Source organism: Folsomia candida, unplaced genomic scaffold (genome assembly GCF_002217175.1).
Source record: "Folsomia candida strain VU population unplaced genomic scaffold, ASM221717v1 Fcan01_Sc002, whole genome shotgun sequence".
Taxonomy (NCBI): Eukaryota; Metazoa; Arthropoda; class Collembola; order Entomobryomorpha; family Isotomidae; genus Folsomia; species Folsomia candida.
In genome coordinates this window covers 7,936,098-7,949,876 of record NW_019091194.1, presented here as the reverse complement: position 1 = coordinate 7,949,876, position 13,779 = coordinate 7,936,098, and the positions used below count along the sequence as shown (strand labels likewise).

Here is a 13,779-nt window from a genome sequence, read left to right as displayed (position 1 = left end):
CATATTCCTCGGAAAGTTATGGTTTTATTTGACTAGTAATAATAACAAGCCTCATAATTACACATTAACTACGAAAGGATTAAAATTAATGTAAACTTACATCTAAACTTAATCATAATTAGTGCGCACAATACCAAACAGATGAAACGGATAGGGATTGATGAAATCAAAATCTATTTATTCTTATTATTCTTGTTAAACTGCATTGCTCCAAGGCAAATCGTTTGAATATAATCTAGGATCAGTCATACGTTCCACCATGAGAGACCACAATATCACCCCTCCAACAAAACATCCAATACTGATTCGGCGTTGATTTAGTGGCATTTCTTTCAATGACACAATGTCCGGAAAGCCCATATGATTGCAAAATGAGTGAACTAAAACAGGTGCAATGAGGTGGCCTAGAATTTGTTAGAGAATTACATTCATATGTATGTACATGTGCAGCAGTGATTAATTAAATACATGAATGTATTACCAGTTCGAAGGAAAAGGTAGGCTGAGTATGCACCAAATATTGAAGTATACATAAATTGAAAACCTACAGGAGAATATATACATGTATATAAGTATAAACTCAATATTAGTACCTCCACTTTTAAGGAAAAACGTAAAACTTACACGATGTCAGAAATGCCACTTTCCATGGCACGCCAAACCGTATCTGGATACGTGAAAAATTAGATGACCCATTAGATGTATATGTAAAGCATTTTAAATCCCATGTTATCTCATAAAATCATTTTCAAATTAATCAATTTTTTACCTGCTCTACCATGTGGTGCAAATGAGCAGCACCAAAGAAAATTGGGCACACAAAAACAGCAGTCATTGGTCTCGTACAATGAATAATTAACACCAACATACACGCACGAAATACTAATTCTTCAGAAAGTGGGGCCACTACATAATTTCTAATCCAGATCAGTTCTTTCATGTTCGTCAGCCAGTACCGAGGTTCTACATATGAATGAAAAAACATTATTATTATTAGGTTAGTTTAAAGTTACAAATCCATCCCCTTCAAAATATGGTGTAGCACCAGTGTAAATATTCCAGAGACCAATGAAAGCTTCCATGCTCAGAGGGCCAAGAAAAAGGATCGCCGTTAATATCATGGGTAAAAGGCATGCCGGAATTATGCCATCCAATCTGATACCAATTAGCCTCAATAATGCACAATTCTATGGAAAGAGCCAAAATTGCATGTCAACTGTATATATATCATGTATGTAGTATGTACTTGCTCATAACTTTCTCACCAGTAAGAGATCAGGATCTATAAAGTACTCGACGAATTTTGGGGACAGCATGGTGATAATAGTAACGCTAATAAACCTTCTCTTCATCGTTGCTGGATGAGTGCTAAGTAAAAGGATGAATATCATCAAACCAAAGGAAGCTTATACGTCCAACTTAAATTTGATTATCTGTGCTCACCTAGGATGCTCTGTCTTCCATACATACAAACTTCCAACATATAACAATGCCAAACCGAAACAAGCCATGTAAGTGGTTCGACAAGAAAACGACGAAACGTCTTCATAGTGGATCCCTTCAGATGACGAGATAGGGGCATTATTGAGTTGTGACCCCATCGTAGTAGGCAATTAACTATTTGTCGCTTTATAGCATTACAGAAAACAACAGCAAAATAGTTCCAATTAAAGTAAAATTTTACTTTGTTGTGAAAAATAGATTTACTAAAATATTGTGCATGTATGTATTTACAACATATTTACAACACATGATGACACATGTGACAGATACAAAATGGCACTCTTCGTCTTACTGGGTTGTAGAGAACATGTCAACTGGACACGGATTAGTCAAATACCATACTTTTTAATTCCGAAACCTGCCATGATCCTATAAATGTTTTCAATTTGCAATTACAAAGTAATTTATATCATCCCAAAAATCACGAATGGCCGAAAGAAAGGACACCACCAAACACATGTTGTCGCCCCCGCCGCCTACCGCCTACCCATAGGTACTCCCCATCGCCTACTTTTCATCGCCTACTTTTAAGCACCCCCCAGCGCCTATTTTTCATCGCCTACCCATAGGCACCCCCACCGCCTACTTTTACCGCCTACCAAAAAATTTCAAATTTCCCCAAACTTTCAAAAATCTCAAATTTCCCCAAAAAATTTCAAAAATCTCAAATTTCCCAAAAAATCTCAAATTTCCCAAAAATCTCAAATTTCCCAAAAATTTCAAATTTTCCAAAAATCTCAAATTTCCAAAAAATCTCAAACATCAAATGAAATCTAACCGCTGAAATAACAATTTTTGTGATTACATAATATGCATTTTGGAATTGTTTTATTATTACATCCTTATTGCAATTGCTATAAGTTGAACAAATCAAGTAATTGCCAAATTGTTAAAGTAGTAATTTTGTATTTTAAAAGTATTACTGACTTCCCAACGACTATGGAAACATATTATTAGAAATGTGGGAGTTCCACTGACGTGTCGTAATACTCATCTCTGGAGTAACCCTTAATTGCTGTAAATTTAAGAAATATCGGTTAGAAATAAAGGACTTATTTAAATAATATTTATGAGATAGTTTACCAGGGCGGGAAGTAGAGGATTGTGCAGGTAGTGGGGTTGTCGATGTTAAAGCCGCCAAAGTTTCTGCATAACAATGACGTACATGTGCATGAAAATTATTGCAACGTATGAGAATTTAAAATTTTATAACCTGATATAATAGTTGAACATAATGCTCTAATTTGATCTGAATCACAATGACCTGTTTCAAAGTGAAATTAATTAACATTATAGCATTGTCAAATTTTGAAATATTTAGTACCTGGTAGTCCTGGTTCCCCTTTCTCGCCACGAATACCTAGATCTCCCTTATTTCCCTTCTCTCCAACAATGAAAGCACCAGGCTCACCTTTCTGACCTACGATATCTTTAAATTCAAGACACTTAAAAATGGGAATATGGAGGAATCGACATATGGAGGAAGAAAAGCCAAAAAATTCCACCAAAACCAAATTCAACGCCACTGGAGGGTGTCCCCGTTTGCGATGGGGAGGAACAATTACCCACAAAGGGAAAGCAGTTAATGTGTCAAATACATGCAGTATGGACAACCAGCTGCAAATCTTGTATTATCTTCACTGCCTAGACAACAGGACCAAGGATTTCTTATCAACCATGGCATCAAACGGTGTGGAAGAAGTTGCTACTTTGCAGCGAGTACTTCGGCAGTTGGATAGGGGAGCCAAGAAAAAGCTCGAGAGACTGCCCTTATTGACTTAATGAAGTCTTGGTTTTGAGCTCAAACTGTCAACATCACTGTCTTTGTAGCTCTCATTCATTTACAAATCCATAGTACAAGCCTCTTTTCTCTCAATACATTGAGCCGTATCTAATACATACATTTAATACACTGAGCCATATATAATAATGAATTTACCAATTCCAACATCCGGTAAATCATTTGGGAACAATGTCTACGTGGTATAACTCATACTTCTCAAAAAACGATAAAACCTCGAAAAGTGCGACCCCAAAAAGACCCAGAAACACTGTTTCGAGTTCTACGGAAACGTCGCCAGAGCAGCAGGATTTAAAGAAGAGAAACACCCGAGACTATAAGAGTGAAACAAGCTATTTAAATTTGGATAGTGCGAGCAACGACTCTTTGATAAAAATGACTGACCCCGTTACAAAAAGCGATCTCCAAGAAATGTGCAAAAGTTTTGAATCTCAAATTAAAAGCACAATTCGTGAAGAACTTAAGTCTGCCCACAACCAACTACAAAATGACGTCGACCAAATACGAAATGATACTGAAACTTTATTTAGAAATGAGAAGCGCAACAATATAATTGTTATTGGAATCCCAGAAAGCAGCAACGAAACACACCAAGATCGAGACAAGGTGATTGAAAATCTGTCCACCCAATTAAAAATTGCAAAAATTGACTACGATTATGCCAACCGAATTGGAAGAAAAAATCATGCAAAGCCAAGACCTATATTGATCCGACTCATCCGTAATCATGAGAAATACTGGGAGCCAGCAAAAATTTAAAAGGAACACAAATTTACATCAATCATGATCTCACCAAACTCCAACGAGACGAACAGGCATTGCTGAGAAAACAACGGGCCGAGATCCTTAAAGCAAACAATAAAGCTACTTGCCGTATCCAATTAGGAAAAATGGTCATAGACGAAGGGGGAGGTGCAGTCAAAGTCATCTATGCAAAGGACATAATTCAAGCCGCGACCCAACACAACCCAGATCGAATGTACTCACAAACGACTCACACCTGACGATATGGCCCGCCTCTACTAACGACCTCATCACGACGACCAGACCACCCAAATCTTCCCAACAACTTCAAAATTATTGCATGGAACATCGAGGGACTTGCTAGAAAAGACAAAACGTTTTATAATGAAATTCTTCAGAATCAACCTTTGGTATTTTTTCTTTCTGAAACTTGGCATACCTATACATTTAATTATAAACCAATTATAGAGCAGTATAATATTTATGAATCATTTGGTACAAGAACTTCAAATTATGGTAGATGTTCAAACGGGCACATACTTGCAATACATAATAGTATCATTTCAAAAATTAAGATTATGAAACAAACTGTTGAAGCAATACATATTCAGTATGTAGATCACATTAAGATTGGTCTAATATTTACATATTTATCACCATCCTGTTCAACTCCCCTAAAATCGATCTTTGAAAACTTAAATCCATTCAATGACATGCATCCGTAAAATATATAATCAATCCCTTGAAAATGACATTTTAAAAATGCAAAATGGCACATCTATGCCAAACTACAAACTCCTATATACAAAAATTAAATCCAATGAATTTCTCAATACTGACCAACCATGGCCAATCACAAGCTCCACCGTACAATGTAGAGCAAATATATCACAATTTACCTGTAGTAAAACCACTGTTAAATTAGCAGCACTAAATAATTTCTATGATAACCTTGTAGATCCGATATGTACACATTGTGAGTGTGGAAATGTTGAAGACACCTATCATGTACTTTTTGTATGCACTAAATATAACGAATGTAGAAATAACTTAATTAGTAATTTTAATGATCCAAATAATGCTGTATCACGTTTTTCTCGACCAAGTAAAGAAACCATGCAAAATATTTATGTATTTTTAAAAACTGTTATGAACTATAAATCTCAATCCTAATTAATATATACATATGTAAGACCAAGACCAACCATTTAATTTACTTTAATTCTAATAATATTATGATTGTAAAGGCCGCCGCCAAATCAATCTGAATAAACTATCTATCTATCTATCTATCTATTGACTTAATGAAAATTAAGCCAAAGGGCAACAAATTGGATACTTTTGATTCCGAAGATTCGCTTCTTTTGAAATTAGCCGGTCTCCTGCAGATGGTGCAATTAAGAACTTGTGACAATGATGAATGTCCTCAAAATGGTGAACAGCTTGTAAACCCGACAAGTGGACTGGTCGTCCGGAGGCCAGATTTGTTACCACTCATGTGCAGCTCACGCATTGAAGATCCATGCGAAGGATGTAATAATGCTAAGTGCATAATTTCCTATCAGTGGCCCACGACCGGCCCACCACCATCTTCTGGCACATACGGGCGGCGAAGATCCCCAAGAGCGTGATGTGCCTGGTGTGCAAACAATTTTGAAAACTAAATACAAACTCTTTGCATACACTGTCTTCTCTAATGATCACTACAAAACTGTGGTGGCATGGAAAGGAGTCAAATATATATACAACGGCCTTCAACCTGATAAACTTCATAAGTTCACCCCTGCAGGCCAGAAGCACAGAATAAGCACCATTTGGTTGACAAAAATATGATAAAATACTAAATAAATTCCTCATCAATGTAAATAAATACTTCTATATATTTTACTTCAGTTTTTTTCTAGTTATTGGTACGCATTTTACTTTACACTTCGGATTAATTAATTAGATTAATTCATCACTGATGCCCTGTTATTATAAGTTAGCTAGATATCAGAACCAAGAATTGTGCAGTGGTGTGTGTGTGTGTGTGTGTGTGTGTGTGTTACCAGTTGAGCTTGGCGCTTGATTACACACGTGTCTCACATTGTCCAAGCTAATGTCACCTAGCGGCAGTTTTGGCACTATGTTTCATTTTTCGTTTCTAGAGGGCTTTTTCGCTAAAGTGTCAAAACGTTTCCAAAACGTTGACGAAACACACCCTTTGGATCTGCCGAGACTTGATCAAATGAACGAGCTTACCCCTTAGATTTGACATTTGCTGTGACATGCGTACACCCCCTAAAGTTGACACTTCACCTGTGACGTGGGCACACTCTATATACTTGACACTTGACCTGGGCACACCCACTATACTTGACACTTGACCTCTGACCTGGGCACACCCACTGTACTTGACACTTGACCTGTGACCTGGGCACACCCACTGTACTTGACACTTGACCTGTGACCTGGGCACACCCACTAAACTTGACATTTGACCTCTGAGCTGGGTACACCCACTAAACTTCACACTTCACCTGTGACGTGGGCACACTTAACACTTGACCTGTGACGTGGGCACACCCATCATACTTGACACACGACCTGTGACCTGGGCCTGTGTGCCCCACGGTATAGTTGACACTTGACCTGTGCCTTACTAATTTTAATTACCTACCAGCGCCACCTATCGGACTTTGGTTGTTTTTCAGCGCTAGAGGGCGGGCTTTCGCTTTTAGTGCCTCAACGTTTTTAAAACGTTAGAACAATGGCACACTTTAGAGTCGTGACCGAACGCTATTCGTGGTCACACCCTATAGAGTCGTGACTGAACGTATTTCGAGGTCACACCCTTGAGAGTCGTGAAAGAGAGTTTTTCGTGGTTACACCCTTTAGAGTCGTGACTGAACGTTTTTCGTGGTCACACCCTTTAGAGAACGTTTTTCGTGGTCACACCCTTTAGAGTCGTGACCGAACGTTTTTCGTGGTCACACCCTTTAGAGAACGTTTTTCGTGGTCACACCCTTTAGAGTCGTGACCGAACGTCTTTCGTGGTCACACCCTTTAGAGTCGCGATCGAACGTTTTTCGTGGTTACACACTTTAGAGTCGTCACCGAACGTTTTTCGTGGTCACACACTTTAGAGTCGTGACCGAACGTTTTTCGTATTCACACCCTTTAGAGTCGTGACAGAACGTTTTTCGTGGTCACACCCTTTAGAGAACGTTTTTCGTGGTCACACCCTTTAGAGTCGTGACCGAACGTTTTTCGTGGTCACACCCTTTAGAGTCGTGACCGAACGTTTTTCGTGGTCACACCCTTTAGAGTCGTGACGGAATGTTTTTCGTGGTCACAAACTTTAGAGTCGTCACCGAACGTTTTTCGTGGTCACACACTTTAGAGTCGTGACCCAACATTTTTCGTGGTCACACCCTTTAGAGTCGTGACTGAACGTTTTTCGTGGTCACACCCTTTAGAGTCGTGACTGAACGTTTTTCGTGCTCACACCCTTTAGAGTCGTGAACGTTTTTCGCAGTTACACAGGTTAGAATCGTGACGTGACGAACTCTATTATTAAACGTCGTGCTATACAACGTGACAATCAAATCCACGCTCCTTTGTTCTATAAATGTAAATGTGTAACAATTATTCGGCAGGCATTTGTGGCGCTGACTAAATAAAATCGTTTTGCTTAGAGCCCGCATTGCGGGCTTAAGAGACTAGTTTTTATTGTAAAGTAACTAGCTGGATAGGATAGACTTAAATTCAAAATCTGGCCGCTTTCAAGTTTATTACGGGTGAATATGAGATTTTCAGAGCAGCGCCGTAGCCCACGTTATCACAAACAAAATTTATGTGTCGCACGGTGAAAACCAGGCATGGACCTCATCGCCGTTACATTAGCCGAGTGAGCCGAACTATCCTATTATTTTACACTAGTTTATTTTATTTTGGCGTTTAAATTATTCAATTCGTGCCAAGCATTTGGGTAATTGAATGACTTTCATAGGATAATTCGGTTTACCGGCTAATGTAATCGAAATAAATATGTTAGCCGTGTAAGCCGGTTTGTTTTATTTTGGCGTAAAAATCATTCAATTACCCAAATTCTTGACCAGAATTGAATAATTTAAACGCCAAAATAAAATAAACCAGCGTAAAATAATAGGATAATTCAGCTCATTACGGCGCTGATTTCTCGGCTCTGTCACGTGATCAGCAGGTTGAGTAAAGCGGAAGATTTTTTATCCTATTCAGCCAGTTATTCTGGAATAGTTTCCCTTCGAGAAATTTGAGATTTTTGGGAAATTTGAAATTTTTGGGAAATTTGAGATTTTTGGGGAAATTTGAGATTTTTGGGGGAAATTTGAGATTTTTGGGGAAATTTGAGATTTTTGGGGAAATTTTAGATTTTTGAAAATTTTGGGGAAATTTGAGATTTTTGAAAATTTGGGGAAATTTGAAATTTTTTGGTAGGCGGTAAAAGTAGGCGGTGGGGAGTGCCTATGGGTAGGCGATGAAAAGTAGGCGCTGGGGGGTGCCTAAAAGTAGGCGATAAAAAGTAGGCGCTGGGGAGTACCTATGGGTAGGCGGTAGGCGGCGGGGGTGACAACATACGAAACACTACGGAAATGAAAAATGAACGGGGCAAGTGGATCTTTTCCAAAAGTGGCTGCAAACTCGAGGAACTACTTATTGTTGCTTAACGTCATATTCTATCTTCAGTCTTTAAAAATAATTCCTACAAGATTTTGATTTTTTATTGTAGAAAATTATTAACTAAAAAAGTTTAACATAGTAAAGAAAACAACAGCAGCTATAATGTTAGACGACAAGGACAAGATCACCCCTACCTCTGAAAACGGAACTTCTCAGGTCAAGAAATCTCCAAACAATGAAGATATTGCAAAATCAGAACAACAAAGACGGAAAAGGTCGAGATCAAGATCGAGATCGCCATCCAGCAAGCGTCGCAGTAATGGGGACGACAAATCCAGGACGAATCGAAGTCCGCAGAAACGAGGCCGGTCTCCTCCCTCATCAACAAAGGATTCACGATCAGGGAGCAGGAGATCGAGGTCAAGAGAACGAGAGCGAGATGGCAATAATAGCAATCGGCGAGGAGGTCGTTCTCCCCCTGGGGATCGGAAGGGGGTTAAGGATGAAAAGGCCAAGGTGGATGGCGTTGACTGGATGCGACCACCGCCAGCCCCCGGAAACAAATTGTTCAAAAAGGAGGACGGGGAGTTGTTAGAGGATGAGGAGGTGAAACCCAAGGTGAAGAAAGAACCACTCTCTTTGGAGGAGCTGTTATCCAAGAAGAAGGCAGAGGAGGAGGAACGAAGCAAGGTGGGTTTCACTATAATTTATTATTTGACGTAATGCATAATTTTACTTTTAACAGAGATAGGCAACATTATTATCTCAGAAGATACCAGATCAAGATAACATCTTGTTCTGGTACTTCAGATAATATCTTTGCTTCATCTTTTGATCTTGATCTTGCGCTGTATCATCTTCTATCTTAATCTTTTATCTTTAGTTTGGAAGATTTATCTTGTGGAACGAGAAAATTTTCATGATCTTCGAAAACTTTGAACTTTGAAACTTTTCATATCTCTGCATTTTACAGAAAATAAATTAATGTGATTTGATAATTGCAGCCGAAGTTTCTAACCAAGGAGGAACGCCAAGCGGAAGCATTGCGGAAACGACAAGAAGAGGTGGAGAATGTTAGGAAAAAGCAGGCCGAGGAGAGATCAAAGCGGATGAATTTCCAGAAAGAAGCCGAAGATTCAAAAAAATCTGACAGAGAGCGAGATCGAGAGGCTCGTCGGCGTGAACGAGAACGAGAAATGAGAGAAAGGAACAAGGACAAGGACGATAAAGATGACAAGGTAGATATTTGTTATCCTTAAATTAGATCACATTCACATCACATACGTTTGAATATTGTTCTGATCCCCACTAAGTTTTACGACCTTTATTGTTTTGTTCTTACTAGATTGGAGAAGTGGAACTTTCTGAAAAGGACAAGGAAAAAGAATTAGGAGGTACGAATATATATATCTTCTTTTATAGATAGTTGAAATCGTCCTGATACTTAAAAAATACATCTTTAAAAGCAATAATATTCATGGGAATAACATTAACAGTGAGGGTATTTCCAGCTAAATACTTGTACAATTCTTCTACAAAATGCCGATCCCTGTTTTCGGAATTGTTGAGAGTAGCCTCGTATTTTTTGTTTTTATTTTATTTGACAATTATTTTATGGGAGGGGTTCAAAATTTTAAATAAATTTTCAGATCTTTACTAAAGAGGGTGGTGAAATTAGTACCGGAATCCAGTATCTTACTAAATTATTTCTCATTTTTTGTCCTTACCTGCCTTTAGCTATTAAAGACAGATATCTTGGGATGGTAAAACGAAAGCGGAGAATGAGAAGACTGAATGAACGGAAATTCGTATTCGACTGGGATGCTACAGAAGATACTTCTACAGATTATAACCCTTTGTATAAGGAGAGGCATCATGTACAATTCTATGGAAGAGGACACATTGGAGGAATTGACATCAAAGGTTGAACAAATATTTAAATTCCGACGTATAATGTTTTTCTATGATAATATCAAATGGTTGTATTATCGGAAAAACATTATCAATGAAATAAGTTAACTAATAATACTCATCATCAAAATTCAAATCATTGTTATCACCAACATTAATAGTGAGGGATCGCCGAGTAATTCTCTAATATGATATGAGTTTTGATATGAGTTTTGCCGAGTGTTCTTGCCACCTGAATATTAATTAGATCATTTATGCCCCACTTGCGCTGTTTATCCTACTGTACGGACCATACAGTAGTACGGAATAACTTGTGCCAGGGCACAAATACGATCGACCATTTATAATTCTTTATTTTGCTTCTAGCACAGAAAAAAAATCAGTCAAGATTTTATGGCGATTTGTTAGAAAAACGGAGAACGGAAGAAGAAAAGGAACAAGAAAAGTAAAGTTTGATTTTTTGTTAACTTTTTCTAATGCCTTATATCTATTTATTTGTGTATTTTGTTTTCAGGTCCAGAATTAAGAAAGAAAAGAAGCGTGAAGAGAAACAAAAATGGGATGACCGACACTGGAATGAAAAGTCGTCTGACGATATGAATGAGCGTGATTGGCGTATTTTTAGAGAAGATTACAACATTTCTATCAAGGGAGGAAGAATTCCAAACCCATTCAGATCATGGAAGGAATCCGTCATACCTAAAAACATTTTAGATATCATTGACAAAGTTGGATATACGGAACCAACTCCTATTCAGAGACAGGCTATTCCTATTGGTCTCCTTGTACGTGCGCAAATATATTGTGTTTATAATTTTGGTTATGATGAGGATATTTGATAAGTGACATTTCTTTACAATTTCTAGAATCGAGATATAATCGGTGTTGCTGAAACTGGGTCTGGTAAAACCGCAGCGTTTTTGATTCCTCTCTTGGTGTGGATCGAATCGTTGCCGAAAGTGGACACATCTCAGGCTGCGGATCAAGATCAGGGGCCATATGCCATTATTCTTGCTCCCACAAGAGAGTTGGGTAGGTTAAATAACTGTATAAAATTTTGTTGAAGAATGGGCATTTTGTGTACCGTTCAGTGTTCATTCAGTATATTGGCCGACTCTACAAAACAATGTAATTTTGAATGTTCCAATTTCGGAAATTTCAGCTCAACAAATTGAAGAGGAATCTGTCAAGTTTGGACAACCTTTGGGAATCCGCACCGTTGCTGTCATTGGTGGTCTATCCCGGGAGGATCAAGGTTTTAAACTGCGAATGGGATGCGAGGTATGCAAAAGTTGTATGATTTTCTTGAAAACTGCTTCTTAAATATGTGGTTGTGCTTTTCAAATTTTAGATTGTTATTGCAACTCCTGGACGTCTAATAGATGTTCTTGAAAATAGATACCTTGTTCTCAATCAGTGCACATATATTGTCCTTGATGAAGCTGATCGGATGATTGGTACGCATCAGCCTATGTATTTACATATTTACATTTTAATACTGCAGTAGCAAATAATATTTTCGTTTTGCAGACATGGGTTTTGAGGAGGATGTCAAGAAAATTTTAGATTTTATGCCAGTGACCAATCAGAAACCGGATACAGATGATGCTGAAGATGAGAAAATATTGATGAGTAATTTTTACTCTAAAAATAAATTCCGACAAGTAAGACCCAAAAGCAGGATTCCAAATATTTATCTGAATTAAAGTTCTATTTATATTTATTGTGGGATATATTTGTTTTTTTCTATTTATCACAGACTGTGATGTTCACTGCTACGATGCCACCAGGTACTTTTCAATATTTCTTCCTTGGTTCAACCTTTGTACGGTCCCACTAACTAATTCATTTTTATTTCATTACCCAATTAGCTGTTGAAAGATTAGCACGAACATACCTGAGAAGACCTGCTGTGGTCTACATCGGTTCCATTGGCAAGCCTACGGAGCGTGTGGAACAAATCTGTTATATTCTTTCAGAAGGCGAGAAGAGAAAAAAATTAGTGGAAGTTTTAGGTAAGGTTACGCTTTATGTTTAAATTGAGTACTGTCTAATTATTCAAACTATATTTTTGGGTACGTTTTTAATCTCTTGATCCATTTGTTTCCTTTTTTATTTAGAACGAGGCGTGGAACCTCCAATCATTATTTTTGTCAACCAGAAAAAAGGAGCAGATGTTTTGGGTAAGTTCCATTTTAAGTATGCACCACTTGCAATCGCATAGTTAAAATTGAAATCACTGGAGCACCAGTTACGGTGCGTCTGTGATCGATCGACAGGGTACAATCAATATGTGATGTCTTACCTGCAATCTATTAATTTCTGCTTGTAATCACAATTTCTTCCTACCCTTTTGTTATGTCATCTCTTAAAAAATCCTTGCTAACTCGAACTAAATTGTTTTACTGTTTATCTTGTACTATTTACTATTACAGCCAAAGGCCTGGAGAAAATGGGGGTATGTATTTTATATTAAAGTGAAAGTGGAAATAGAAAATGTGAATAATTAAAATGTTGCGTTTAAATTACAGTACAGTTCATGCACCCTTCACGGAGGCAAGGGACAAGAACAGCGTGATTATGCTCTTCAAAGTCTCAAGAGTGGATCCAAGGACATTTTGGTCGCAACTGATGTCGCTGGTCGAGGTATTGATATCAAGGATGTGTCACTTGTTATTAACTACGATATGGGCAAGTCAATTGAAGGTACGAGTTTCGGATTTTACCATGTTAAAATTTTTCAGCTCTATCATTGACACTCAATAATATCCTTTAATTTGTAGATTATACACATCGTATCGGACGTACTGGCCGAGCTGGAAAGAACGGTATTGCCATCACTTTCCTCACAAAGGACGACTCTGCACTCTTCTACGATTTGAAACAATTACTGGTAAACAGTCCAGTATCTACTTGTCCACCGGATTTGGCAAATCATCCCGACGCACAACACAAGCCTGGAACCGTGGTCACAAAGAAAAGACGCGAAGAAAAAATATTCGCTTAATTCGACAACCTACCCCATAAATTATCCTCCAAAACAAGTACTTGTTCGTCATTTAGTGTTTAAACGTTAATAAAACGGTTCTTGTTACGTTTTGGAAGACTGAGGCTAACAATAACAATGATGTAAAAATAAATGGAAGCCTTCGTTACTTTAAACTTGGAATTTGGGAAAA

General features: G+C 37.9%; 2 protein-coding genes and 1 long non-coding RNA gene across 3 annotated transcripts; 1 reads left to right on the top strand and 2 right to left on the bottom strand.

The window, feature by feature from the left end:
- Window positions 1-4: 4 nt before the first annotated feature.
- Window positions 5-1,976, bottom strand: LOC110844992 (CAAX prenyl protease 2). Its single transcript, XM_022091348.2, has 7 exons — window positions 1,444-1,976; window positions 1,266-1,368; window positions 1,046-1,187; window positions 770-963; window positions 625-667; window positions 482-544; window positions 5-404 (listed from the first exon to the last, which is right to left on the bottom strand). Exons 1-7 carry the CDS (start codon window positions 1,599-1,601, stop codon window positions 196-198), a joined length of 912 nt encoding a protein of 303 aa, XP_021947040.1. The 5' UTR covers window positions 1,602-1,976; the 3' UTR covers window positions 5-195.
- Window positions 1,977-2,302: 326 nt separating this feature from the next.
- LOC118434249 lies at window positions 2,303-2,883 on the bottom strand. The gene is made up of 3 exons (XR_004833862.1): window positions 2,717-2,883; window positions 2,587-2,649; window positions 2,303-2,518 (listed from the first exon to the last, which is right to left on the bottom strand). It is a non-coding gene; the product is annotated as an uncharacterized LOC118434249 (long non-coding RNA).
- Window positions 2,884-8,697: 5,814 nt separating this feature from the next.
- On the top strand, window positions 8,698-13,762 carry LOC110843929 (probable ATP-dependent RNA helicase DDX23). The gene is made up of 16 exons (XM_022089988.2): window positions 8,698-9,379; window positions 9,694-9,927; window positions 10,035-10,083; window positions 10,427-10,612; window positions 10,967-11,045; window positions 11,115-11,385; window positions 11,467-11,632; window positions 11,763-11,881; window positions 11,952-12,057; window positions 12,131-12,264; window positions 12,360-12,390; window positions 12,472-12,615; window positions 12,721-12,783; window positions 13,036-13,058; window positions 13,132-13,306; window positions 13,384-13,762. The coding sequence occupies exons 1-16, from the start codon at window positions 8,852-8,854 to the stop codon at window positions 13,605-13,607; spliced, it is 2,532 nt and encodes an 843-aa protein (XP_021945680.1). The 5' UTR covers window positions 8,698-8,851; the 3' UTR covers window positions 13,608-13,762.
- The last annotated feature ends 17 nt before the right edge of the window (window positions 13,763-13,779 follow it).

Coding starts and splice junctions, on each gene's coding strand:
- LOC110844992 (XM_022091348.2), bottom strand. CDS start 1,601: ATGGGGTCACAACTCAATAATGCCCCTATCTCGTCATCTGAAGGGATC. Junction 1,188..1,265: donor TAGATCCTGATCTCTTACTG/GTGAGAAAGTTA, acceptor CTCTTTCCATAG/AATTGTGCATTATTGAGGCT. Junction 668..769: donor TGCACCACATGGTAGAGCAG/GTAAAAAATTGA, acceptor TCACGTATCCAG/ATACGGTTTGGCGTGCCATG.
- LOC110843929 (XM_022089988.2), top strand. CDS start 8,852: ATGTTAGACGACAAGGACAAGATCACCCCTACCTCTGAAAACGGAACT. Junction 11,633..11,762: donor TGCTCCCACAAGAGAGTTGG/GTAGGTTAAATA, acceptor CGGAAATTTCAG/CTCAACAAATTGAAGAGGAA. Junction 12,058..12,130: donor TGAAGCTGATCGGATGATTG/GTACGCATCAGC, acceptor TTCGTTTTGCAG/ACATGGGTTTTGAGGAGGAT.